The sequence below is a fragment of the Alexandromys fortis genome, unplaced genomic scaffold (assembly GCF_014885135.2).
Source record: "Alexandromys fortis isolate MF-2015 unplaced genomic scaffold, M_Fortis_MF-2015_v1.1 scaffold_6, whole genome shotgun sequence".
Lineage (NCBI taxonomy): Eukaryota > Metazoa > Chordata > Mammalia > Rodentia > Cricetidae > Alexandromys > Alexandromys fortis.
In genome coordinates, this window is record NW_026067902.1 from 4,441,552 (window position 1) to 4,469,286 (window position 27,735).

General features: G+C 42.6%; 1 protein-coding gene across 3 annotated transcripts in view; it reads right to left on the reverse strand.

Annotated features, from left to right (window-relative positions):
• Plcb1 (phospholipase C beta 1) overlaps positions 1-27,735 on the reverse strand; it is a 675,692-nt gene that overhangs the window by 96,474 nt on the left and 551,483 nt on the right. For all 3 annotated transcript variants that reach the window (XM_050132272.1, XM_050132255.1, XM_050132262.1), the window contains 6 exons: positions 26,394-26,498; positions 25,286-25,395; positions 17,654-17,786; positions 15,862-15,915; positions 12,588-12,807; positions 6,988-7,168 (listed from right to left, as the gene is read on the reverse strand). In XM_050132272.1, coding sequence (XP_049988229.1) covers positions 6,988-7,168; positions 12,588-12,807; positions 15,862-15,915; positions 17,654-17,786; positions 25,286-25,395; positions 26,394-26,498 — 803 coding nt within the window. The remainder of the gene's footprint in view (positions 1-6,987; positions 7,169-12,587; positions 12,808-15,861; positions 15,916-17,653; positions 17,787-25,285; positions 25,396-26,393; positions 26,499-27,735) is intronic.

A 27,735-nucleotide genomic window follows, 5' to 3' on the forward strand; every position in this document is an offset into this window, starting at 1 on the left:
TGAGCCTATAGCAGAGCAGGGCAGAACAGAGCTAGGCAGGGAAAACTAAACTGAATGCTGGGAAAAAGAAGGCAGAGTCAGAAAGAAGCCATGTAGCCCCACCAGAGACAGATGCTGGAAATTTACCCAGTGAGTCACAGCCATGCACAATACACAGATTAATAAAAATGGGTTAAATTAATATTTAAGAATTAGCCAATAAGAAGCTAGAGCTAATGGGCCAAGCAGTGATTTAATTTATATATTTTCTGTGCGGTTATTTTGGGAACCTGTGCAGCTGGGGAAACGAACAAGTGGCCGTTCCTACAGCAGCTTTTCCTGCATTCACACTTTGCATTGTGATTTACACCTGCTCAAAACAAAATCGATTCTATTTCTCTAACTTTTGTCAAGTTATATGGTTTGACTTAACCAACGCAACAAAAAAGAAGAACTCTTGAGAGACTTTCCATAGAGGTTAGGTAGCTAGTAAAGACCCAGGGCGATGGGGCGCCCTTTGAAAGAAGGGTAAATAGTGAATATAAAGAGATAAAGCAGAAACTAAAATAGGAGGATTAAATGAGGAGGGAAATGGAAGAGCAGGGTAGAAGAGGGAATATGGGGAGAGACAACTAACATTAAAAGCCATATGGACACCTATTACTCTAGAAGCTTCTTAAAATGCAAACACATACACATATATATGGAATTTAAATGGAGATACCATATAATGAGGGAAACAATACCCTAACTAGACAACTATACATCTTATACCAGCAAGTCAAACCCCCTGTACCAGGAATGAGTTACATCTTGTTGAGTCATTGGCCAAAAGGATCCCATAAACCCTACTCCCAAACATCACAGGCTACATAAAGGCTGTTGATTACTCTCCATAACCTGATAGTAAGGCCCCATTACCGAAGACACAACTTACTTACGTCATTGACCATGGAGAAACTGAGATGCTGCCAAATTAGAAGCTTTATTCTTACTGATTAGCATTCATAATACTAGAAGGTACTTGCATGGTGTCAGAGGAGAAAACTAAGCATTGATATCACCCAGCTACAAACCACAGGGTTTGCAGATATATTAGTGGGTTAGTGGTACTAATGTTATGGGAGTAATCAAACACTTTTGATTAGATTTAAGGCCTCTCATGATATGGACCTGACACATAAAGTGCTCAAGCCCCTTAGACCTGATAGATTATACACTCTAGATGAAAAGCTACTATTATCCTGCTAAAAGAATATAGCAAAAATAAAACAAAATGACTACTAACACTATATGCCTATGGATCAGAACATCACTCAGCCCTCAACCGAGAAGCTTCTTCTTGTAGTAAATAGTCATTAATACAGAGACCCATAACTAAAAATGTGAAGAGAGTGAAAGCCTTTAGACCACCCAGCCCTAAATAAGATGTCTTTGTCAAATCCCTCTCCTCAAGGCTCATGGATCCATGCAAAAGAGGAGGTGGCAAGAGTGTGTGAGCCAGAGTGGTGGATATCTTCAAGAAACAGTGTCTTCTTGATATAACGGGACTGATACACATATGACATCATGGTCCATGAAGACTGTGACAACATGCACAAGATCTACACAAGTTCAAACAAACAAACAAACAAACAAACAAAAAAATCCCAGCACTGAGAAGGGGAACCGGCTACAAATCCCACCTCTAGCCAAGAAGCCATTTGCAGTTGCTGCCTGCTGGGAAAGGGAAAGGAATAGTTCTATGCCCAGGAGTAGTTGGACAAGACAAAATAGACTCCATTTTCTTGTGTGTGCACTTTTTGTTTTGTCTTGGTCTGTTTTTGTCTTCCTGGGTGTTTTGTTTGCTTTGAGTTTGCTGTTTGGGGGCTTGGGGCATTTTTGAGAGAAAGTTGTGTGAGAAGGGTAGTGGGTAGGATCTTGAAGCAGTTGGGGGAGGGAAAGAATATGATCAAAATATGTTTATAAATAAATATATATTCTAGTTTCTAAACAGAGGGAAAAAGGGGGGAGCTAATTCAATTAGTACCTCAAGAACCTGGCTAAGGGGGCTGGAGAGATGGCTCAGAGGTTAAGAGCACTGACTGCTCTTCCAAAGGTCCTGAGTTCAATTCCCAGCAACCACATGGTGGCTCACAACCATCTATAATGAGATCTGGTGCCCTCTTCTGGCCTGCAGGCATACATGGAGGCTGAACACTGTGTACATAATAAATAAATAAATCTTCAAAAAGAAAATCTTAAAAAAAAAAAAAAGAACCTGGCTAAGAAAGCACCCTTAGGGACATATGGATTTCCCTGGGAAGGAGAACTAGAAGAGATTTCCTTGGTATACTGGGTGACAGTGGGTATGAGAACATGAGGGGTTGGCTCACAACCATCTGTAATGAGATATGGTTCCCTCTTCTGGCTTGCAGCATACATGCAGACAGAACACTGTATAGGTAATTAATAAATGAAGCAAAAAACATTAAAAAATTCTATGTCACAGACTCCTTAAGTGTATTTCATTTATTTTTGTCTTTGGCATCTATCAAAATGTTGTGCTAATGTTATTATTTTTAGTAAACATTTGGTTATGAGTTTATTGATGTCATGGCTTCTTAATCTCTGAACTATAAAACCTTTAACCCAAGAAATTCTAGCCCCAAAGCCATTTTAAGAGATGAAATAACTTCTCTTTAAATTTCCTTATGACACTTTCCCCCAGGGCCTGTTGACTTTTTAATTACACTTGAGTTTGTCTGTTTTAGCCTGGTAACCCAATCATCAGTCAGATGCACCCCCAAAGATAAAATGGTCACTCTGGTCATCATTTAGCCAGAAATTCTATGGCAGGCAGATCAATCTCCAGTCATTACATATGGAACTGAAAAGTCTGGTATTCATGTTGGAAGCAGGGGGATGGAGTGTAAGCTGTGGAAGCCAAATGGCCGTGAACTAAGCTGTGAGCTTCCAAATCTACAGAGTCTTAGCCTTCTTAACAGAAGTCTTCATAAGTGGTTTACTCAGATTTCACCCAAGCTCACAAACACTCTGGTGAGGAGCGGTGAGCATTTTGAGAGGGTTGCTTAACTTATCTAGTACTAACACACAAGAAATGGAGTCACCAAAATCCCAGATCTGTGTTCCCTCCCGAGATATCATCTGTCTTACTCAATACCATATAACCTTCCTTAGATGGAGCCACTCTGCTATTCTTCCAAAACTAGACCAGACACTTTGCATGCCATGTTTTCCATCTAGAAAAACTCTCTTCCATGTGTGTGCCTGGAATTGCCCTTCAGCTCCTGACTCAAATGGTGCCTTATCAGTCAGTCTGCTAGTCTCTTCCTGGCAAGTCTATTTAAAATTTCCAGGTACATTCTTCATGCTTCTCCAACCTTGAACATCTTTTTCCCCAATACTAATATTAGCTTTCTCATCATCTTTTCTTGCTACTTAATATACTAAACATTTTGCTAATTTATTGTGTTTATGGTCTGTGCCCCCCTTGTAGAAGGTTAGCTCCAGAAGGGCTAGGATTGTTGCCATTTTTATCCAACATTTGTTTGAATTGCTTACCTAGCAAATAGAAATACTAATAACTATTTGCTGAACGAATCCACAAATGGATGAAGTAGATTGTTCCTTCTGAGGAGATAAAAATTATGGCATCGATTATGGTGATGGCTGTTTTTATCTGTGAACGTACAAAAATTGTGAACCTTATGGGTATGTGAGAAAACATTCTTGAAGAACAGAATTCCAGCCATCAATACTAAATATGGGGGTGTCCATACTCTGCATGAGCAATAAGCACAAAGCAATCCCTTCATCATGACATTGGCCTGGAACGTGAAGCAAGAGAGGCATCTACGCAATGGTTAGGGAGCGGGGACTCTACAGGCAGATGGCCAATGATCAAATCACTCATGTACCACCCTCTAGTCAGAACACCTCAGAAAAGTCACCACATAGAGTATCTAATGTGTTCTTTTTGGGGACCAAACAAAATAATGATTCTTATAAATGGCTTAGCATAGTATATGGCCCAATAATGAGTGTTCAATACACAGCTGTTGTCTTCATTGCTATATTCTAGAGTTTTAGTCATAGTTTATTGGAGAAGATCAGATAGTAGTATAGTAGCTGGAGCTGAAAGAAAGTCATCATTTAGTATTAAAATTAATTTAGACTCTCTTGGGTCTTTTGAGGCAAAATCTTCTTTTTTCTCCCCCAATACCTTCTCAAGCATTCTTTTACTGTTTTCAATCTTTAAAAAATAATAATTTAAAATTTTATGTGTATTTATATGTATATGTATGTGTCTCATACCATGTTCATGCAGTGTTAGTGGGTTTCAGAGAAGGCATTGCGTCCCTTGGAACTGGAGTTACAAGCAGTTGTATGATGTGGGTGCAGGGAACAGAATCCAGATCCTCTGAAAGGGCAATCAATGCTCTGAACTGCAGAGGCATCTGACTAGCCTGCCACAGCATCTGTCTTACTTCAGCAACTCACCTCAAACTGTGGAGCTTGTTAAAAACACCTCTTTGAACTTCACATTTAAGTTCCAGGTCCTCAAAGAAAGGTTCTCAGAACAGAACTCTCATTAACAGCCTATTCTATAGAAGACTGTTGAATAAGGATTTAGAAAAAGGCCTTTGTCTGGGTTTTAAACCAGCCCTCCAGAGGATCCTGATTTACGCTTTCAGTTGAGAATAATTGGCCAAGAAGAATATGATTGTGAATAGGTAAGCCATGTGATTCTGACTTTTTAATTTTATATTGTCATGGAGGATCCAGGATGCAGACAAAGGCATGGCATTGAATCACCTATTACACAGCACATGTTCTTTTCTCTTTTATAGTTTAGGTTAGCATATAAAATAAGGGGTTTCATTGTTACATTTTCAAACACATGTATCATTGGGTCTTGTTTATATTTAATCTTCCTCCCTTCCTCCATCCTCCTCCCCCAGCCCTAGCTGGTCCTTTTCTTCCTCCCCAACAGCACCCCTTCTGCTTTCGTGCACATATATGTGTGTGGCTTCTTCACAAATGTAGCTCCTGTCTATGACAGGAACAAGGTATTTTGCCTCTTTCTCTGTTAACCTTCCTTGTTCTCCCTTTCCCTTTCCTCTTTAGAGTCCATAGACTGCTTTCATGCACCATCTTTATATGTAAATCTAGATTGGACACATGAGATAGAACATGTGGTATGTCTTTCGGAGTATGGCTGATTTAATCTAACATGATTACCTCCACCACTTTCCCGCATGTGAAATAACTTAATTTTTCTCTATGGCCTAGTACCACTGTGTGTATTTACCACATTTTCTCTATCTGTTCATTTTCTGATGGATAGCTTGGCTACTTCCCATCAAGTGTTGTAAATGTGAAAATTGATGTGGGATGTCCTTCTGTATAAATGCTGCTTTTATTGGTTGATGAATAAAGATGCTTCGGACAATGACTTAGCAGAGTAAAGCCAGGTGGGAAATCTGAACACACACACACACACACACACACACACACACACACACACGGGGGGGGGGGGGGCAGAGTCAAGGAGACTCATGTAGCTGCAAAAGGAGAAAGATTCCAGAACATTACCCATAAGCCACAGCCTCATGGCAATAATAGATTAATAGAAATGGGCTAATTTAAAATGTAAGAACTAGCTAGTAGTACACCTAATACATTGGCCAAACAATGTAGTAACTAATATAGTTTCTGTGTGATTATTTGGTCTGGGTGGCCAGGAAACAAACGCAAGTCTCAGTTTACAGGCAATGATAAATACGAATGTAAAGTGTCTCTGAGATACATTGACCTAAGATTCCTTTGGGCATCTGAGTGGTAATCCTAATTTTAGTGTGCTGAGAGTGTCTATGTTCATAGTGGCTGTACTGGTTTACCTTCCCAGCAACGGTGCATGCACACTTGTCTTTCCCCATATCCTTACTGGTTTTTGCCTCCATGACGCTAGCCATTTGGACCTGGGGGAAATGCAATCTCAAAGTAGTTTTAATTAGCCTTTCCCTGACTGCTAAAGATGCTGACCATTTTAAAAAAAATATTTATTGGTCATTTATATTTCCTTTTTTGAAAACTGCCCATTCAATTCATTTACCCATTCATTGATTAGATGGCTTGTTTTTATAGTGTTTAAGATGTACAGTTCTTTATAGATTCTAATTTGCTGTTCGACGTATAATTGGCAAAGATTTTCTTCCTTCCATAGGCCGTCTCTTCATATACAGTGAATTTTCTTACGCGTACAGACCCATAACACAGAGATGGTAATTCTATGAAGCCATTCCCTTAATAAACTACTCATTTCAGCTGAGGTTATTTATTTCTTTTGTTTTTGGCATTTGCTTGTTTCCAAGGCTAGTATTTTATTAGTAAATTAACTTCGTGTGTCTCTCTGTGTGTGACTAAATGTTAAATATCCCTATTATTTATTAAAGCATCAAGAATTTCACAATCCAGGAGAAAATATTTTGGCAGACACACGGTATCACTAAAGAAGAGGGTGTCTTTTGCTTTCACAGGTAGCCCTGAGGCTTTGATGGGAGAACAGGACATTGGGCAGCGTACGGTACAGTTTTGTTGTGTTTGTTCTTGAAAAGCTCAGTGATAGAAGAAGCAGAAGTGAAAATTTTCTTGCAGCACATGCTTCATTTTTGAAAGAATATTTTCTTTTACTTCCTTGTGCTATCCCAAAGATCCCCCTCTTATTTCCCTGTGTTATCCCAAAGATGCCCTGAAACTAAGATGACATCCCAAAATAAGCCAGGAAAGGGCAAAGGCAAACAGAGCACCACGGATGGAAGAGCAGAACACGTCAAGCCTGAAAGGGGGCGCTAGTGTGGCGGGCACTGGGCAGACTCTGCTCTCTCCACCCTGGCGTGAATTCACTTCCGCACGGTGCCCTTTGAGTCATCTGAGAGCCGCCAACACTTGCTCCTCCAAAGAGCCCTGCAGCTGCACACGCGCAACCCGTGCTCCTCAGCTTACCAGCTTAATATGCTCTCGCTTCTGGTACTTCTCGCTGTAATACTGTTCTTGCCGGAGGTTGAGCAGCTGCTGTTGCTGCTTGTCCTTCAAGTCTATTAACTTCTGGGTCATTTCTGCATCCAGGGCAGCGAGGTCTTGCTCAATGGCCGACGAGCCATGGTCAGGGCTGCTGGGTTCAGATCTGCAAAGACACAGAGCGTGGCTCAGGAACAAAGTAGGTGGTAAGAGGTGCTTGGTTGTGAATTTGAGTGTCATTTTAGCTAGACAGTAAGCCTTGGATTCAAAATATTTATTGTGTGTGCATATGTTAATTTAACCAATTAGAACTCAACAGATGTAAGAGTTGTTTCAGTTTTCTTTGTTAAAGTCCGAGAAATCTGTTGCATAATACACAGTTTGAGCACATCATAGAGCTGATAAAATGCACTTTTTGCTTGCCCAGATTAAATGTACATTTTTTCAACTGAGCTACACCCCAGTTCAAATGACCTCTATTTCAGGGACCTACTAACCACATGTGTCTCATGGCTCATCTCTCTCTTTCTCCTCTCTCTCTCTCTCTCTCTCTCTCTCTCTCTCTCTCTCTCTCTCTCTCTCCCCTACTTCCCCCGCCTCGTGTGTGTGTGTGTGTGTGTGTGTGTGTGTGTGTGTGTGTGTACAGGAGGCATGGAGGTTCCTGTGCTCACAGGTCAGCACTAGGGGGAACTTGGAACATTAAATATGTATGCTTGTTCCTTCCGAGAAACATTTTCCCAGAAGGCTGGATGCAGATGTGGTTACTAGCCTGGTGACCTTTGTGCTATTTGTGTTGCTGAGACCACACCAGATCCTCCCCCAGACCCTTACTGTAAGTTTGTTTTGCTTGGCCAATCTCTAAATTCATCTTTACGGAAGTTGCCACGTGTACTTTACAGAGTTTTGGCAAAATCACATTCAATCTTTAGTTAGTTTATTTTGTGCCTTATTGTGCACACAGGGCTGAGTCAATTATCATCAGAAACGTTTTCACCAAATTGTGCTTTGTTTAAATATGCCTTAAATAAACTATTTGTGGTCATGAAGATGGAACCAATGCTGCTTCTCAGTCATGTTGAACTGAACTACTTTCTTGCCTCCTGTGGATCATTACTCTGTTGGCCATGGTGGTCATACAGACCCTGCGTGCGTGCGCGTGTGTGTGTGTGTGTGTGTGTGTGTGTGTGTGTGTGATTCAAGCAGAGTAGAAGGTTGTGGAAGCCCTGTCTGGATTCCTCTATATCCTGGCATCTTCAGACACCATGGGCTGCAGAGGTGGATCCGTATAAATGTAATGTTATTTTGATACGCTATTAGGAATTTGCACAATAAGGTGTAAAAGCAAATAAACAAATGGATATGTGCATCATTCAACTGGAGTTCTCAGGAGATATTTTAGGGCAAACTTCACCTTCATCGGCTGTGTGGTTACAGGTAAATGCTACTGATTTAGCCTTTAAGTTCCCCTTCAAAGAGTGTCAAATTTCATTTGCAAAGAGCGTCAAATTTCTCCTGATTTTTTTTCTACATCTGTTCTACCTCTAAGGAAAGGTGATTTTATTACTTTTTAAAAATCAAGTATTACATTTTGATTGTGTTTTCAAGGTGAGCACATGTTACATTATATGTCACAATATGGCATGGAAGCCGCAGCTTGCCTTTCTTGACAGTCTGGTGGCAAAGAAGTTGTCCTCAGATGACTGTATGAGGAAGGATGCAGCCCAGTCCATGGTGCTCATAGTCCAGGGACAGGAGGCTTACACACTCACAACACAGCCCATTGTGTTCTCAGCCCATACACAGGAAGCTTACACACCAGCCCCCTGTGTTCTCAGTCCATGAACAGGTGGCCTACACACTCACAGTACAGCCATTGTGTTCTCAGTCCATGGACAGGCAGCTTAGACACTCACACAGCCCAGCCCACTGTGTTCTCAGTCTATGGACAAGCGGCTTACACACTCACGGTACAGCCATTGTGTTTTCAGTCCATGGACAGGCGGCTTACACACTCACACAGCCCACTGTGTTATCAGATCATGGATAGGTGTCTTACACACTCACCCAGCCCACTCCACTGTCTTCTCAGTCCATGGACAGGCAGCTTACACACTCACACAGCCCAGCCCACGGTGTTTTCAGCCCATGGACAGGTAGCTAGAGAGGAAGGCTGTATTTCCCAGTGGCAATTGTTTGCTCTAAGACAAACTCTTGAAAGACTTTAAATGAGAGACGATGACATGTTTCCAGGAAAGCTCAGACTGTGAATTCTACATCAGATCTGCATCCTGGAACAGTAACGATGGTTGGGTTACCCTCACCATCTCTACCCATTTATCGGTTATCAGGAAAAATCAGGACATCTCATAAGAGCTATTTGTAAAACGAGTGACTTGGCTCACCCCTGTAATCCCAGCACTCAGGAGGTTAAAATAAAATACTGTAAAACCTAGGATAGTCTCAGCTAGTTCAGGGACAGCCTGAGCTCTGCAAAGACTATCTCAAAAACCCAACCAACTAACCAAATAAATGAAGGAATATTTTTTAATCCAAACTACAGAAAATCAAGTAAATAAGGAAAACAATGTCTTAAAATGTCTTTTTCACCATGATGATATTTATTTAAACTCAAGTGCACATTGAAATAGAACTCAAGGGTACTTATGCTTTAAAAAAGTAAAGATCTTCTAAACTATGTATTTTAACAACATAAACAACATTTTATTTTAAAATAGTACAGACTATTTAAATAATAGAATAATGTCTCACACAGTGCTATTAGTTCTCATTAAAGAACTAAAGTTACAAGTGGAAAATTGTTTTGACATTTAGCTAAACAAACCCAAAGGAGACAAAAATTGTTCCCTAAAACGACAATAAGAAAACTGAAGTTATGTTCACTTTATTTCTAATTTCCTACTTAATAAACATTGAAGAAAATATTTTCACAACAAAAATGAACCCCACTGATCAGAGAGTGAAATATTATTTGTCGCCAAGAAGCCTGCAAAGGATTCTCCAAGAAAACACAAGATCACAGCTTAGGAAAGTGGGTTCAAACATTTAGAACAGTTGGTAAGTCATCTTATTTGGCTTTTCCTGTTTCATAAATATATTCATAGTATGGACATATATGCTAGACTAGTAATCAGTTTCTAAATTGTTTGTGTCACAATGGGCACCTCTTCTGGAAACATCCACACTTCAGGCTTCAATGTCACCACATCACAGAACACAGCTGATAGGTAGGCATGCAGTACCATCCTGTGCTCTGTGTTTCTGACAAAGCCACAGTGTGAGTGGGCGTCAGGTCCTTGCTGTTGTACTGTGGAAGATGTCTGTGTATACTCTGTGGGCTGCTGTGGGATGCACAGGGAAGTGCATGTGAGTACTTAGTATGTAGTGATATTTCATTTGTATTTTAATAAGTAAAGCTTGCCTGAAGATCAGAGAGTAAAACTGGCCCACTGGTCAGCTTTACAGACCAGGTAGTGGTAACACAAACCTTTAATCCCAGTCTTTGCCATAGAAACCGGGTGGTGCCTACCTTTAATCCAAGTGGTGCTTAACTTTAATCCCAGCCCTAGAGGGAATATACATGGTAGAAGACAACTCTCAGTCTCATTCTAAGATTCCTGGAGGCAGGATCTCCATTTCAGACTGAGGGAGAGTTAAGAGTCAGTGGCTGGCTGTTTTTGCTTTTCTGATCTTCAGGTAAGCTTTATTTATTAAAATACAAATAAAATGTCAGTACACTTTTATGCTGTATTCTTCCTCAGTTTATCTGGAAACCTTTGAAAATTTTCCTGTTTTTTCTGTTGCAAATGTCACAGTTACGATAGGCTCAAATTGGATAAGGATAGACCCTAATGTAGAGCCTAATGTCTTTAGAAGAAGGAGGAAATTTGGGCACGTGTCCCTACACAGAGAAAGTCATGTGATAGTTTGAGCAAGAGTCTGATGTGATAGTCTACATGCTAAGGTAAGCCAAGGATAGTTCCTGTAACCAGGAAAAGCTGGGAGAGACCAGGAACAATGTTTCCCAAACCCTCTCAAGAGCCGATGCTCAGCTTACACATTAATATTGGATTCCTAAGCTCTGGAACTGTGATACAGTGTTTTAAACACTCAGTTCGTGGTACCCTGCTCTATGATTCTAGGGAACCAAACCAGCACATTGGCCGAACACATTCTTTATGTGATCAAAAGAGTAGATTACCCAGGGGTGAAAGAGCCCCACACCAGAAGGCAAAAGGCCCCAGTGTGATCAGCTAGAACCTATGTCACAGAGCTCAGGGCCATCTATCTACATGGAATTTGAAAACAAACACCAAGCTGAGAGCCACGTGGAAATCAGGAAGCAGAATGCTGAGACTGACCTTGGGCAGCAGGTATCTGCTATAGCTTAAGAGGTAAAGCCCTCCATCTTCAAGCATCTGACAGGAGGAGCCCATGAGCCCTGCCGTCCTCACTTCCCCTTCTCCTTACAGCACAGTGTAAGCAGGGAGCAGTGGCTTTATGTGCCTGGGGAAGCAGACTGGAGAGGCAGGCAGGGTTTAACCAAGGCCTTTGTGATGTCTTTCAGTTTCTGGACACCACTAAAGAGTTCTAAACCAAACTTTTTTTTTTTTTTTTTGAGAACTAAATAGTATGAACTTTTATTAAAACATTGAAGTTGAGAGAGATGACAGGGAGTGCCTTAGTGAGAGTTGCTGGGGGGCAGGTTTTCAGTGAGATGTCTCTGAAAACTAATCCTATCAATAGCAAGTCTTTGAACCAACAGGTTCAGCAAACCCTGTAGCTTGTCAGAACTGCAGAGGCCCCACCGCAGGTCTGGGTCAGACACTGGGATGGAGGCCCAGACTTCTGAGTCTGAGCAGCATTCCCATAGCTGTTCCCGCAAGGTAAACTCTGCTGTAGCCAGAGAGGAGTGCCTTGAACAGATGTGGCCACAGTGATCACATATATTTCAGTATCCCCAAAGGAGTTACAGAGCCCGCAAAGCTACAGAGCCACGCAGACCGTGTCTTCACTCCTCCAGACTCCTCCCCCTAAACTCCCTTAGGAAAAAAAAAAAAAAAAAAAAAAAAAAAAAAAAAAAAAAAAAAAAAAAAAAACAAAAAAAAAAAAAAAAAAAAAAAAAAACAAAAAAAAAAAAACAAAACAACACAAGAATCCAGCCCTTCTGTCTCTGCCAGCCTCTGTCTAGGAGAAACATTTGTCATCACTCAGCTGGACTCCTGACAATGTGTCCCCTTCCAGTCTCTCTGCTCCTGCTCTGAGTCCCCAGTCCTAGCGGTGTACCGTCTGGGTACCACAACTTCAGCATCACCCGTTCCAAGGGTGAACCTGCCAGGAGCTCATGGACCTCTGAAAAGCCCATGTCCTCCCCGCGGTGTGACTGTCCTCCCTGTGTTGTGACTGTCCTCCCCGCGGTATGACTGTCCTCTCGGTGGTGTGACTATCCTCCCTGAGGTGGCACAAGTTAAAAAATGAGACACAACACATAAATCAGCACTCACGGGGGGGGGGGGGCAGCATCTCTTCCAACATGGTATAAAATTAGCAGGTACCTATTGACTTACTTTTTCTTGCTGTCCTTCTTGGCGGACTTTTCCAAGGCTGCTCTCCTCCTCAGGTAGTCATTCTGAATCTCATTGTACTTGGTGGTGTGCTCCTTGAGGAGCTCGGCGGTTTTCTTGTGGTGTCTCTTGACCAGGTCTTTCATTTCTTTGTAGTGCTTCTTTTGAAGTTTCACGAACGATTTCTGTTGCTTGAGCTCTTCGATGGTCTGCGCCTCTACTTCTGCAACAGACAAGGGCATGAGAGCTGAGTGTCAGGGCGGACAGAGTCCAGAGGAAGGAGACGGACATCCTGCTCAGAGAGGAGCAGCCCACCCTTGCCAGAGTAGCTGAAAGGCACAGCTGGATGTCAGACCATGAGTCAACTGCTCCGTCTCACTGGTTTAGCAAGGCGCCACCAAACTTTGCAGAGACCCAGTTCCTTCTTCATCTGTAGCTTTTAAGTTTGGTTTCCCTAGATATAGAGTCTAGGATGGGGATTCTGGCGCCTGTGACTAACTGAGGGAGGGGACGGGATGGGGGTGGGGGGCAAGGGGAGAGAAGTAGAGCCGCAGTGGAAAAAAACTGAGCAAGGCACAGCAACTCCGGTGTGCTTCTGAATAATCCCCCGGGGAAGCCCCAAGTGTGCACTGGCATACCAGAGCTGGTCTCCTCATGCATAAAGAAGGTCAGCTTCTTGTGAATTTGGGACACTCAGAAGGGGGGGGCACAACGTTCTAGGGGTGACCTCCCTTTGGAGAGAGGGCAAATGTGCAGAGAAGTACAAGCTGGACTTTACCAGCCTAGCTTCACTACAGCTGGGAACAGAGGAAGAGAGAGCAGGCCACCTGCCTCATCCGTTTTACGGATGACGTCACTGCTGTTAGTTCACAAGGCTGGTCTGGTGGTGAAATACAAAAAAATCATGGAAAGCGTTGAGAAGTTTTTGGTACCATGACTGTGGAGGCTTAGCAGATAATCACCCAGGTTCAGCATCTCTCAGGGAACACACTGACAGGAGACACACCATAGGTTTCTCCCTATATTTCAGCGGGTACGCTAGTGGAGTGTGTCAAGAAGGTGTCCTTTAATTTTCACCAAGGCTCCAGCAGGGCTAGCGGTCACCTGTATGACTTGCAGTGTTTTATTCAGTGTTGAGAAAAAAGGTCAATGTGACAAAGCCTGGCCATAAACCATTCTGTATTTCATATGCACACTTCATCTCCTCTATGACATGCATTTTAAAAATGCATTGTCACTTCTGAAATCAAGATTCCACACTAGTTTCCCTATTGCTTTTCCTAGTCGTATAAGAACGGGGGTAGGAGAGGCCTTTCCATGTATGGTGTCTGAATTTCGATGAATTATTATTTATTTGGAGCCAGATTAATTCAGAATGCATATGTTTCCATTTCTTGATAGGAAGTTCCTGTTTGGGGAACAACAATGGCAAAGATACAATAAATATTTAGAACCATCAAGCCGTGCAAAAAATGATGCACGCCACCAATCACAACGAATCTGAATAGAAAACTAAACGGATTGCACATAAACAGGAGAACTGGAGCGGTAATAGCTGTTGCTAAATACCAGGGCTTTTAAACAGCCGAAGGAGCGTTTCCTCCTCTTACCATGCATCTGCCCTGACAGCTCATTTTTCTTCCTTTTAAAGAAAGAAGCTGAGGAGAGAACTAGGTGCATTTATTTAAAGGTTTCCCTCAGGCTCAAACCGAGTCCTGGTGGTCGCAAAATAAGCGCCAGCATTAAGAATTTATAGTCCTGAGGAAGTGCCACATTTTCTGGTAACCAACTCCACTTCACTTTTGAAAAGAAATGGTTTCTGGACATCAGCCGAGGACAGTTTAGAAATGGGACTCCCGTGCTCTAGAAAAAAAAAAAGGCACCCTAAATTGTCTTTGAAAAAGTCTCCAGACAAAAGGCTATCCCTTGGAATATCCCCAGACCTAAGAGCAATGTCCATTTGCATAAAGACACAGTATCACAAATAGGTGAGCTGCCCAGAGCTGGCCGTAGTCAGGGTGGGGGTGCAGCTCCACCGCCTCTGTGTATCCCTTTATATGTCTTTAGATAACACCCCAGCATCTTATTTCCTGCATCGTTGTTGTCTAATACATCAGTGTTGCTTCTCACGGAACTCTTTTGAAATATGCTTTGTGGTCTTCTAAGTTTCTTACAATTTTGCCAGGCATGCTTTATATATGTTGATGAAATATAACTGTGTGCATGAAGTGCATATATCCAAAATCCCCAGTCCTTTTTTTTTTTTCTTTTTTAAAGTTCACATGCCTCAGTGACTGACCATCACCAGGTAAAAACCAGAATACTGCCAGGATCCTAGACATCTTCTGGAACCTGCCTCCCTTCCCTTCCCCAAGCATAATCTAAGCCTAGGTTTCCAACAGCGTGAATAATTTTGTCTGTCTGTCTTTGACCTTCAGGCAGATGAGATCAAGCTCTCTCTCTCTCTCTCTCTCTCTCTCTCTCTCTCTCTCTCTCTCACACACACACACACACACACACACACACACACATCTTAGTCTTTTTCTCAGCACGACGCCTTGGCTGTCTGCCTTTAGGTGACTGCGACCTGTTAGCAGCATTACCTGCCCCCATTCCACTCTGGGACTGCATCACAATGCACTTACCTGCCTCACTCTTGGCCAACATCCGGTTCTTAGAAGAGGTTTTATTTTTGATGCACATGTTGCATATCTTCTTGTTCTGTTTTGTGCCAGTTACTCGAAACAGTTTTAAGACTCCAGTACATAGTAAGTGCTAATTGTACTCAAGAAAGCTTAGAGCTTAGGTCAATTTGAGTCCCTTTGCTTGATGATACGATCTGACCCAAGTTCATATCAAAGATCACAAACAGTGTGGGTTTCATGATTACAAACAGGCTATATTCTGCATATGTGAAATATAACTTACTGTCAGAACTGTAGGGAGGCACACATTCCTGTTAACTGGCTCTTGTAGCCAGGAGGAAACTATTATTTTTTTTTCTGAAACAGGAATCTTTAGAAACTATTATTTGTAGCCAATACTGTCTTGTCTGCCAACTCTGGCTACTTCTCTGGGACTTTACATTAGACAATGTAACCAAACTCAGGCCAAATGTTACATTAGACAATGTGACCAAACTCAGGCCAGATGTCTACAAACTTAAACAATGCAATGATGCTGTTTTCAGAGGTGAATGGCAATCTCCTCCCCTCTCAATACCCACTGTGCAATGTTGAGTTGCTACCTTCTGTGCAGGGGAAAGGCTAGCACTCACCTGTTAAGACACTCTGGACCAGGTCTTCTGTTTTGGCGGGCGCCTTAACAGAACCTGTAACCAAAAAGATCAAAGAAATGGCTTTCTTTGATTTTCAAATTTATATCCCAATTTTAAAAAGAAATATTTGGACTTGGGGTGGTAGTTCAGTGGTAGAGCACTCGGCCCATCTGGGTTTCATCTCCAGTATGGGGGAACTGTGTCCTCTAATTCTAAGTCTCTTTAGAGACAATGACTAATTGTAGGAGAAAGCTATTTACAAAAATTACTCTGAAACCTCATTAATTTGCAACTTGGACTCAACCCTACGTTGATGAGCAATTGTATGTATTCCCCACATATTCCTGGGCAAATGGAGACATCCCTCCACTTGCATTTGAAATTTCAAAACCAGGAATTCAATCTCCGTAGAGCTACTGCCACCTTCTGGCAACATCAGGAATGATGTGATTAAGGACAATGGGGACCAAAGAACCGAATTTTGCAGACAAGAACCATTATCAAACATCCAAACCACTGAGCAAAGTGTAAGGGAAAATAGGTTATGTATGTACCCCCCAGGATGCCTCTTCCCACCCTCCTAGGAAAAACTTTCAGAGGGAAGTACTCTGATTTAGGGCCCCCATTTCACCAGGATGGGATGAGTCAACATCAGAACCTCAGCCTGATCACATGAAAACATCGAGGCAGCTTGGAGTGAGGGACATTTAAAAAAATAATTGACCAGAATTCCTCAAAACTATAAGGGTATGAGAAAGAAGAGTTAGGAGCTATTATGAAGAGAAGGCAACCGAGAAGACACGCTGAGCAAGTGCAGCGTGGGACCCCAAGCGTGAATCTGCCTCAATAAATGGACACTGGAGGCCACACAAGGCTTGACTGTCATGAGGGTTTACTGTGATCTTGTTCAAGGCTGACTTTAGGGGAAGAGGAAAATTGTGCCACACAATTTCAATGGAGATTGAATTCCTGGTTTTCATAGGAAGGCCAGTCTGTTAAGAGAAACATACACACAAACCCCCACCTCCTGCGCCCTCCCTCACCCTCCCACACCATACACACTCACATATCACTTTAACATAACACACACACACACATACACTCATACACACACACTCACTCACATTAACCAGAGTGAGATGGAATGCCATTGTGAGCTGCATTGAAATGACAGGATTTCTCGGAGAAATGAGACAACTGGGTGTATCCTTGGGTGACGAGCAGAAGCTAATAGCAAGCGCTTTAGTTGTATCGGGTACTGTGTCTGACCTGGCTTTCCCTCCACGGGCATTGTGCCTTTCAGGAAAGTTCTTCATCGCCTCCCAAATGAGACAACAACAGAGCACACCCCGTGGAGGACTGGGATGAAGATGAAATGACCTAACCCATATGCGTGGCCTACCAGACTGCCTGGGGAGGAGGGGGGCAGACATTTAAGGTTCCTGGAAAGTCAGTTGTTGGCAGAGACTTGAAGTAGAAGGGAGAAAGTGTTCTGTGGCATAGTTGCAAGCTGCTTAAAGAATCCATCTTACAATGCAACAAATGTAACAAATGCAACTCTATCAGTGGGTGGATCAGAGTTCACCCCCAAAGAACAGCCCACGACACAGGGGGATTCAGCAGAGCCAGGAGACAACCTGGGAGGCCCTGGGACATTCATCCGTGCATCCTGCTGCCCACCCACTCACGTCACACGAGGCCGTGCGTTCTTTCCTCAGAGCCTAGCCTTCTGCAGAGGCCCCAGAACCTGAAGGCTGGAGATCTAGAAAACAGCACTGTCCCCACTGTTTACCTGGAGCTGGCTGGCTGTGTGGAGCCTGGGAAGGTGGTTTGGGGGCCAGGGATGTTGTGTGATTCACCCCATTTTCTGCGGGCGTTGTCCTGGCTTCACTCGGCGCCTCTGATGACGTTTCCCCAGGCTCAGCCTAAAATCACAAACACCTTTTAATTTTGTTTCAAATCATTTTTATTGTCTATACCAATAAGGCTACCCATTATGACATTTACACAATTCGTTTGGAGTCTGAAACATCAAATTGGAAACTGCCTGGAAAGCAAGATTAACTCAGTGTGAAATCACAAAGCAGCAGGTTAATTGCCCAAAAAGGCTCTGGTTTTCACTCCAAGTTGCCCATGCTCTTGGAGAGAGCCTTCCCACAAGGCCTCTGGATCTGATCAGGTGGTGTGTTTCCATCAAATGAGAGAATAGCAAACATAACGCACACAAGGGACCACAGAGACACGAATCTGACCAGTCCTTAGCAGACCACCGCTATAGCAGCGAGATGAGAGTTTCTGCTGAAGGATTACTAAGCGCTTCTGGCTGGGATGTCCTGGGATAGACAGCCCTAGCTGAACTGATGTGAGCATGGTCCAGGGTGGGGGATCTGGGATGCTGAATAAGTCACATGGGAGAAGACAGCAAGCATTTCGTTTCATGCCGTCAGCTTCCATGCCACAGCAAGAACTGATGTAGTGGGTGTGAGCACGAATTTTGGAACCAGATATCCTCAGATTCGAACCCAGTATGCCATTAACACGTCACCTAGCTCTCTGTGCTCGTTCCCCATCTTTATCCACGATGAATCTGAGGTCATAGTATTGTCTATCTTGTAAGATTTCTTCCAGAACCAAAACAGTCAATTTTTTTAAGTACCTAGAACAAGCTAAATAAACACGTGAAACAGTTAAGACCGTGCGACATTACCAATGCGTGATGATAAATATCAAGACGCACGAGCCCTTCGTTCTATCCACTCCAGCAGCTATGTCCGATTCAAAGCAAACGGTTGATAAATGTCTGCTGAATCGGTGCCGATTCTTATAGAATAATTGTCTATATAATTTTGCAGTATTTCAGCCACGTTTTCCAACATTCCAAGTGCTTGCCAGCTGTTTTAGCCTCGCTCCCCACATCTGCCACAGGTTTTATCCGTGACGATTTTATAGCATTTTGCTATGCGGTGCATTTCCAAGGTACAGCAGGAATTTTTTTCTCCCATGGGTCATCTGGACCCCAACACTGTGGCATTTGGGCATGTAATTACAAATAGCAGACTGGCAATATTACCAAAGGAGGACAGAAATACAGATGGCAGCACTGATTCATATTCCCGTCTCCCCCCCCCCCCCAAATCACTGCTTTTCATTTCTGAAACAAAGCCTAACTCCGGAGCTGTGGATGGCCTTGAACTCACCACGGTCCTCCTCCTAAGACCTCAGAGCTGGCGTTAAATCAGTCCCGTCCCCCCCCCCCCCCCCCCCCCCCCCCCCCCCCCCCCCCCCCCACAGTGCATCCTTAACTTCACAAGCAGCCCTGTTCATTGATTAGGCCTCTTCAGTGTAGCTGGTCTCCTTGGGATGGGTGGAAGGAAAAGAAGTCCTGGTACCAGGCCAGGCATCATGTAGGAGAGACGGGATCCTAGCCACATAACCTAGAAGCATTAGGTCTCACTATTGTGAAATTATGTCTTTTTGATGGATGGATATCTCTGACTGGTAAGCTCTGGTATGATCACATGTAGTTAGCATCCATCAAGAAAATCCTCCCTAGAGTCATATGCCAAGAGAAATGATGGTCTATTCTTTGTTCAATCCAACACTGCAAAAGAGAGCCTCTTGAATGCAGTATATGGGTAGGGTTTTGTCCTGCCATTTCAATTGTATTTTAGTAAATAAAGCTTGCCTAGGGATCTGGAGAGCAAACAGCCACTGGCTCTTACTTCAACCTCAGTCTGTAATGGCGATCCTGCCTCCAGGAATCTCAGAATAAGACTGAGAGCTGTTTCCCCCTGTTTTATAATCCTCTGTAGTTCTGAGATTAAGGGTGTGAACCACTACCACCTGGTATCTATGGCAAACTAGTGTGGCTACTGGGATTAAAGGTGTGTGTTACTGTGGCTATTGCAATTAAAGGCGTGTACCATCACTGGCTGGTGTGTAAGGCTGGTGCCGGTGTGGTTGTTTTACTTTTCTGATCTTCAGGCAAACTTTATGGAGACTACAAATAGAATGCCACTACAGGGTTTCTTTTTGTTTGTTTTTGTTTTGGCTTGTTCAATGTTGCCAGATTTTTCCATGTAGGACACATTATATACAGAGAATGGTTTTCATGATTTTCTTGAAAAACAAAAACAAAACAACAACGACCCCCGCCCCTGTCCGAGTTAATAACCCTGAGCCTCGGGAAGGAAAAGGGAAGCCATACCTGAAGCCTGAGAAAGCTCTTATAGGTAGGACAGACCCTGCTCAGTTGCCACCTGTAGCTGCCAGGTTTTGAGGAAGGATGGAAAATGAAATATTCATGTGAGCTCCCACATTCTCAAATGACCAAAAGGTCAAGGTGCACCTTCAGGCTGCATTAGCCCCGGAGCAGACTTCTGCACCCCATGACTGGAGGAGCAGAGTTTGCCTGGAACCCCCAAGCCAGAGTGCTGAAGGGATGCCGTGTGCTGGAAAGGCCCTGAGCCAGGGTCCGACAAACATGCAGCTTGCATTTCTTCCTGCCAAACACACGCCAGGAGAAGAGGGAGAGTGAGGAGGAGCTGGTTATGGCTCCTTGTGTAGTCAGACTGGCCAGGGCCTCTTAGGATTTTTTTTTTTTTTTTTTTTTTTTTTTTGGAGACGGATGTTACGCGTTAGTGCGCAGCCACGATGGCAAACGACAGACTGCTGTTGACCGGTTGCCGAGGGTGTGTAAAGGAGCCCGGCTGACAGTTTTCCTAAGGGAAACTGGTGACAGAAGTAGCTGAAGGCTCAGTAGCCTGGACACTGCTGTCTACTGGCTTCCTCTCGGCCGCCCAGGTGGGCCTCGCTTTCAGCCCCATGACAAAGCAATCAAAGAAGGTTCTGAAAGTCTGCACGGAAATCTATTCACAGGAAGCCAGAGGTCAGACAGGTTCCCTTAGAACGTGTGATAGTTCAAAGTCTAAATATTTTAAATAGCAGGCTATTTAAATTATATAAGTCTATTCTGTGGTCTATAATAATGGCAACTCCAGGAAGCATTAATATACTAGCAAGTTATAGCTAGATAGAGACACATAAGCCAGCGAACGTTGTTGCCAAGGAATTCACCCTGTCGCACTAAATCAGCATTGACATAGAAAAGCAGAGAAATAAAATGGTTAAATAACTACAGTTGTGAAATACTAAATTTAAACTTTTTGATATGATTGGAACGTCAAGTCATTCCCACCAGACTGGCATGTGAGATCAAAATGCAAAAGCCAAATTCTATGTCCAACTCAAAAGAAATCAATGCTTTTGATTGCATTTCTCCCCAGGCCATGCCATAATGGTTGCTTTTATGTGTTTCAACAAAACGAGCACAGAATCCTGTCTCAAGGCGCTGGACATAATGACAGAAATAAAGGCACCCAAAATATGTTTTTGTAAACGTAATTGAAAGACCACTGGAATCCAATTACATGAATTTCAATGAAGGAAGGTTCATTAAAACTGGACTTCCTAGATTTTTGCTTTTAGCCTCTGCCCCCTAGTGGTTATATGGGTTATCGCTCTAAGTTTTTCTTCAAAATGAGGCCAAAAAAAAAAAAAAAGATTTTTTTAAAAACCAAGATCTCATATTTAAAAATTACATCTTTCCAAGAATTAAAATGAACAGAAATCCATTGCATATATACCATATGTGAATCAGTGAGTGGATAACTTAACAACCATTCTTGCAGATCTTGGTAAAGGGAACTTGTATGGCACACTGTACAAATGCAAAAGATTTCCATCCTGGATGTGTTAATTTTGCCTTTGATAATCAAGCAGCAGAGAATACACATCTTAAGAATTCTGTTGCATGTTTAACATGAAAGCAAAATGCCTTTCAACTATCAGATGTAGCTGAGTTACTCGGGGTATCAAAAGACCCCAGTTTTCCAAGCGAGCTTGATGACCTAAGATGGATTCCTGGGACCCTCATGGTGGGAGTAGAGAACAAAATCCCAGAAGCTCTCTGAATCTACACATATATGTGTTGTGTCACACTCATGTACGCAACCCACCCCACTAATAAAGAAAAAACAAATGTAAAATTAATTGCAATATGCTGCCCCTTCAACGTGCCTGGTTCATATGACAGACAGTGCATTGACTTGGATTCTGGTGGATAAGGGGTGAGGCTAGCCACTTCCCCAGAATTACATGGAGATTTGTAATTTCAGAGTATAGAATCGAGTCTGCTGAAGACTAATATGGGCGTGGCTGCAGCTTTGTTAGAGACAGCATTTCACCCCAAACAGCTTTTCAAAACACATAAGGTAATTTGTGCCTAAATTTTCTATTAGCCCAATTACCTTAGCTATTGTCCTGTTCCTAAGAAGGTCAGACTCGGTCCTGAGAGCCACACCCTGACTGTGCATTACCGCATGCTTAGGAGTGACGTACACTGCCTTTGCAGCCTGAGTTTGATCTGCACTGGAAATAAGACAGAGTGACCTCTACGTAAGAGAATGAAAATCAGGACTCAACAGTGGACTGGCAAAAGAGCATTAACTTTATGATTCTTTCGACTTTTATGTGTGTTTGAAAATTTTTTGAATAGTCGAGCAGGACGAGCGAGAGCTGAAGTCTTTAAGTAGCAGGATGAATTTCTCTTCCGTCTTCTGGATTTCTTTAAACAAGATCTATCCATTTGTTTGCTTACTTAGCAAACGTGAATATTTTTCCATCAGGTAGGGATTTGTACCATATGTGTTCCTAGCGCCCTTAGAGGGCAGATGAGGACATTGGATCCCATGGAACTGGAGATTCAAATGGTTTTGAGTCTCTGTATGGATGCTGGGAACTGAACCTGGGTCCTCTGCAAGAGCAGCAAGTGTTTTTAACCACGGAGCCCATCTCCAGCCCCATTTTTCAAATGTCTTAAGGAATGAACACCTAATATGCAAAATTAGTTTGGTGTCTTCTGCAACCAACATCCAGCAAGTTCTTTCAGTGGTAACTGGAATGCAATCTAAATGATCCTTTCATACGTCATCGGGGCTGCACCATCATTTAAATAAATGCAGCATTCCCACCAAGTATTGAACCACAAGTAAGGACTGAAAATTTAATGTGTGAACTATTACTAGTGTCATTTCTTCCCTCAGAAATGAGAAAGAGAGGATATGATTTTTTCTCAGGGTACGTATATGTAAATAAATATCCATACATATAAATATGTATACGTGATTTGATATAAAAACATTCCAGCATAGTAACTACATATAATATTAAAATAACATTTAACTGCAGGGCAGTGGTGGTGCATGCCTTTAGTCCCAGTACTCGGAAGGCAAAGGTAGGCAGATCTCTGTGAGTTCGAGGCCAGCGGATCTACAAGAGCTAGTTTCAGGACAGCTAGGGCTGTTATATAGAGAAACCCTGTCTCAAAAAACCAAAAGTAAATAAATAACAAAATTAATTAATTAACTAATTAATTAATAAAAATAACATTTAACTAATTAATTAATTAATGAGTAGAGGAATCAGTCCACATTCAGTTGGTACGTAGGCAGTAGGTACACTTCATGGGCCAAGTCCTGAAACTACAGTACCACCTAACTCTTAGGCTGAAATGAGAAAAATGTGTTTGAAAGAAGGAATGGATAAATCCACGGATGAAAGGAATGATGCAGATTCTCTTTGTACATTAGAAATGCAAAATTTTATGGCCTGCACAAGATTTGATGAATTGGCATTAAACCGTGACTTTTATGCACATTAAAATTTGAGAGTTCTACCCTAGATGCAGGTGAAAGCCCTCTCTAATTGACAGTCATGCTTTTTCAATCCCTCAGCTGTTGTGAATGGCATGGGTGATGATTCCAGCGTTGTAGGAGGATGAACGCAAAGCCCTGAATTATAACCCACTGAAAAATTTCAATACCAGTGTAGAGATTTGTGAAAACACCTTGGACAAGCCAATGATTGTTTTGCTTAAGTTCCCTTGGCTATGTGGACGTCTCATGAGGTCTTATTTAAAAGACCATAGTTCTTTCATGAAGCAAGTCACTCGACAGTTTCAAGCAATCGTTTCCTCCTCTAAAAACAGGAGGCTACTATGATTGCTCTGGGGCATCCAAAGAAAGTGGCCTGCAACTGTTAAAGCTAAGAAGCACAGAGATGAAGAGGAAGGTGTCATTTTTTTTTTCAAGAAAATCTTTTATTAACTCTTTGAAAATTTCCTCACAATGCATTTTCACCACATTCATCCTCACCCCCAATCACACCTTCCCCTTCCTAAGCACCCAACTTTCTGTCTTCATGTTTCTAAAACCCAGGAAGTCCAGTTTGTGTGTCCATGTACTCATGAGTGTGGCACTATTTAATGGAGCTGGGCGGATCCACCAGGGATTATTTTTTAATGTAAAACAGAAAGGGGGTGGATCCAGATGGGAGGGTGAGGGAGGAATTGGAGAAGTAGAGGAAGGGGAAACCATAGTCAGGATAATATTATGTGAGAAAATTATCTATTTTTCAATGAAAGGAACAAAATGTATAAACAAACAAACACATAAATCCTTCTTAGCATCCTATGGAGCCTTCTCTAAAATATTCTAGGCACAAACCTAGCCTTATCAAATACAAAAAAAAAAAAACAAAACAAAACAAATAGTCTTTAATTTCTGATCAGATCATAGAGCAATAAAACTAGAAACAAATTGTAAGAGAAATTACAGAAGCTGCACAAATACACAGAGACTAAACCGTACACTCGAAAATAAGGGAAGAAGTTAAAAATGTTTTAGCATCAAATAAAAATGAAAACACAATTTATGAGAAGCTTCATGATAGTACCAAGACAGTCCTAAGAGGAAACTGTAGAGCTTTGAGAGCTCACCCAGCTGTGACCCCTGCAATGTGCAACAACAACCCAGGTCTGGCATGTGTGTGAGCACACACATCATAATGCCCACGTGGAATTCAATTTGTGGCAATTGGTTCTCTCCTTCCACCATATATATGTGTCTCAGGGACTGAACACAGGTCATCAGGCTTCGTGGCAGGCACCCTTACCCACCGAGCCTCTCACCAGCCCTTCCTAAGTATTTTGTGTAGTATAAGAAATCACAAATCACTTGGAAAACCACACATTTTAAATTAAATCAAAAGAAGATAGTAAATGATGTAGGGACTATTGCTTTCCAGTGATTTAATGGCTAAATCACCAGAGAGTCACCTAGAAACACCCAAAGCAGCAAGATGTGTACAATTTACTACAACCACGGGATAAGCCACAGGTGTTATCTAAGGAATGCCAAAAGGGAAAGAAATGTGGAAATTTTGCTGACTCATCCACAGTTTTGTGACTTGTGGCTGAATTCCATGTGTGCCATGTCTTTGAGGTGCGATGTTACATAGCCCATGCCAGCCAGGAGATGTGGAACACAAGTTAAAAATCATGCGTTACTATTGGAGCCCTTCTCACCTCTTTCTTTACTTCCTCTTCATCCTCCAGCGTCAATGCGGCCAGCTGCTTCGCTCTCTGCTCCATCAGGTTGACATACCGGATTGGGTTTGACAGAGCTTCGATCACATCTAAATGGGGAAGAGACACTCTAGGTGAAGGTTTTGGCAGGAGTGGATTACCCATCATCCATCCAAGGAACCATCCACGCACACAACCCACCATCCACTCATGCATTCGTTCATCACCGGCCTGCCCACTCACTGATGCAGCATCATTTATTCCTCCACCTCCCCCTGGAACTTTCCACTCAGACATACCCCAGTTTGAAAATACACAAGGGTCAGGACTTTCCTGAAACTTTCGGAGAAATCAGAATCACTCGGTTCTGAGAGTCAAATGATTTGCATTTCAAGTGACGATCCCCACAACGTGGTGCTCTCTCTAGCTTCCTGTTGAAGGGTTTGGTCTACTCCAGCAATGGCCTCCACACTTATTTGGTTAAAAGTGTATCATGAGTGGAGACATCATGTAAAGCCTGCCTTCCATCTATAGGAACAACCAATTTGGCAATTTGGGTCTCATCCCCCTGGCAGTGGCAAGGCAGAGGGAATTACAGCCCCCACCCTTGGGCCAGAAACATGTGTTCCAAGTTTGTCAGTCTCCACCAATGGCCAGTGTCTCACTCCTAGGACCCTTGATGATACAAAACAAAAACAAAATAAAAACAACAAAACATTTGAAAATGTGACTTTGGATTAAGTTAGTGCCTGCGAATTTGGGACTCCCATCTATAAACTGAATTAGAGATCTGTAACTCGCTGGAGGCAAATTCACTATATAGACATAGAGGAAGAACCGCAGACGGGGGCAGCATGGGTTGGGCAGTATTGGTCCCGTGGCGACTGGGGAGTGTTGGTCCCACAGGCATAAGACTACCCTTGTGTAAATAGACTAAGCATTGGAATACTGGGATTTCCGTCAAGAAATGTTTAACGTACATTTCTCACACAACTCACAGAGCTCAAACAACTGACTGCTAAGCATACACACAAAAGAAGTTGTGCTTCTGAGGCCACAGTGTCCCACCCCTGGCCCAGTTAGCCTTCCGCCAGGTGGCGCTGTTTACCTGCATATGTGTCTGGCACATAGTCTTTGACTTCTATGTAGACAAAGACAGCTGGCAGCATCAGGGGCTGGTTCCTCTCATTCCGCAGGGAGACATAGTGATAGCCTGCAGGGTGACAATGACACTGAATGTCATCTGTTTGCTTTACAGTGCTAGCGACATCCATTCCCACCTGTGGTGCAGGAAAAACAGTCCACTTCTTTCTCATGTCAATCACACCGTTCCCAGTGATAAGAAAGTACTTTCCTCAACAGGCTGGAAAGCATCACTGATTCTATACTATCCATCATCATCATCATCATCATCATCATCATCATCATCATCATCATCATCATCATCATTTCTGTTCTAACCACATTTTTACCTGCAAATCGTGTATCCCAGTCTGAATTACTGGTCCAAATGTGCCCTCTACAATAAGTCATACTTGATGTGATTTCGTGACTGGGGATCTGCTTTGTCCATGGGACATTAGTGTTTTGGGACCAGCATTGTGTGAACATGCACATGATGTAGAGGTTTTTAAAACATACTTTTAACATACCAGTGGGTTCTCTAAAAGAGCCCCTAGGTTGGATGCCACCACCACTTCAGCCTGCACCCCAAAATGAACACACATGGGACAGAATCAAATCCAAATGGCATCCTGAAGTACAACTTTGCCACTGAGCTCAGGCTAGCTCAGCCAATCCTTATGCTGTAGCTGATGGGCTTTTTCTCCCATGAGCACAGGCTAGTCCGACCAATGCTTATGCTATGACTGTTTTGCTTTGTCCCCCAGGTTTCTCTTGTTGGGGGCTGAGTAATCATCCAGACTGAGCCTGGCCTTCCCATTTCTCTAGTTTCCTATCTGGTGAGGTGATCCTCACCCCCCAATTTCTCTAGGAAGCCTCCACTATTAGGTCTTTACCAGAAGAAAACTGATAAAAATGATCTCATCTTGACCTTGTAGCCTCCAAAACTGTGAGCAAAATGAACTTCTTTGCTTTATAAAGCAGCCCAACTTGGGAATTTTCATTATAGCAATAAAAAAGACACTATCATTCAGTCCTAACCCACAAGACTCATGATCAGGAACACAAATATTTGGAAGTGAGTTTTCAGACAGCTTGTTATGCATAAGAATTGTGGCCAAAGTTGATTTTTTGCAACACTACCCCATGAAAAAATGAAAAACTACCAGATTTATTTGAATAATTTCAAAGCCCCTGTTATGCGGCAACATCACCAAGGAGCAATGCTGTTTAAGCAATATCAGTTTGAGATGTGCTACATTCACTTACGCTGTGGAATGTTTGTTCAATGATGCAAAGATGTGTTGCATTCTTTTATGGTGCATTTG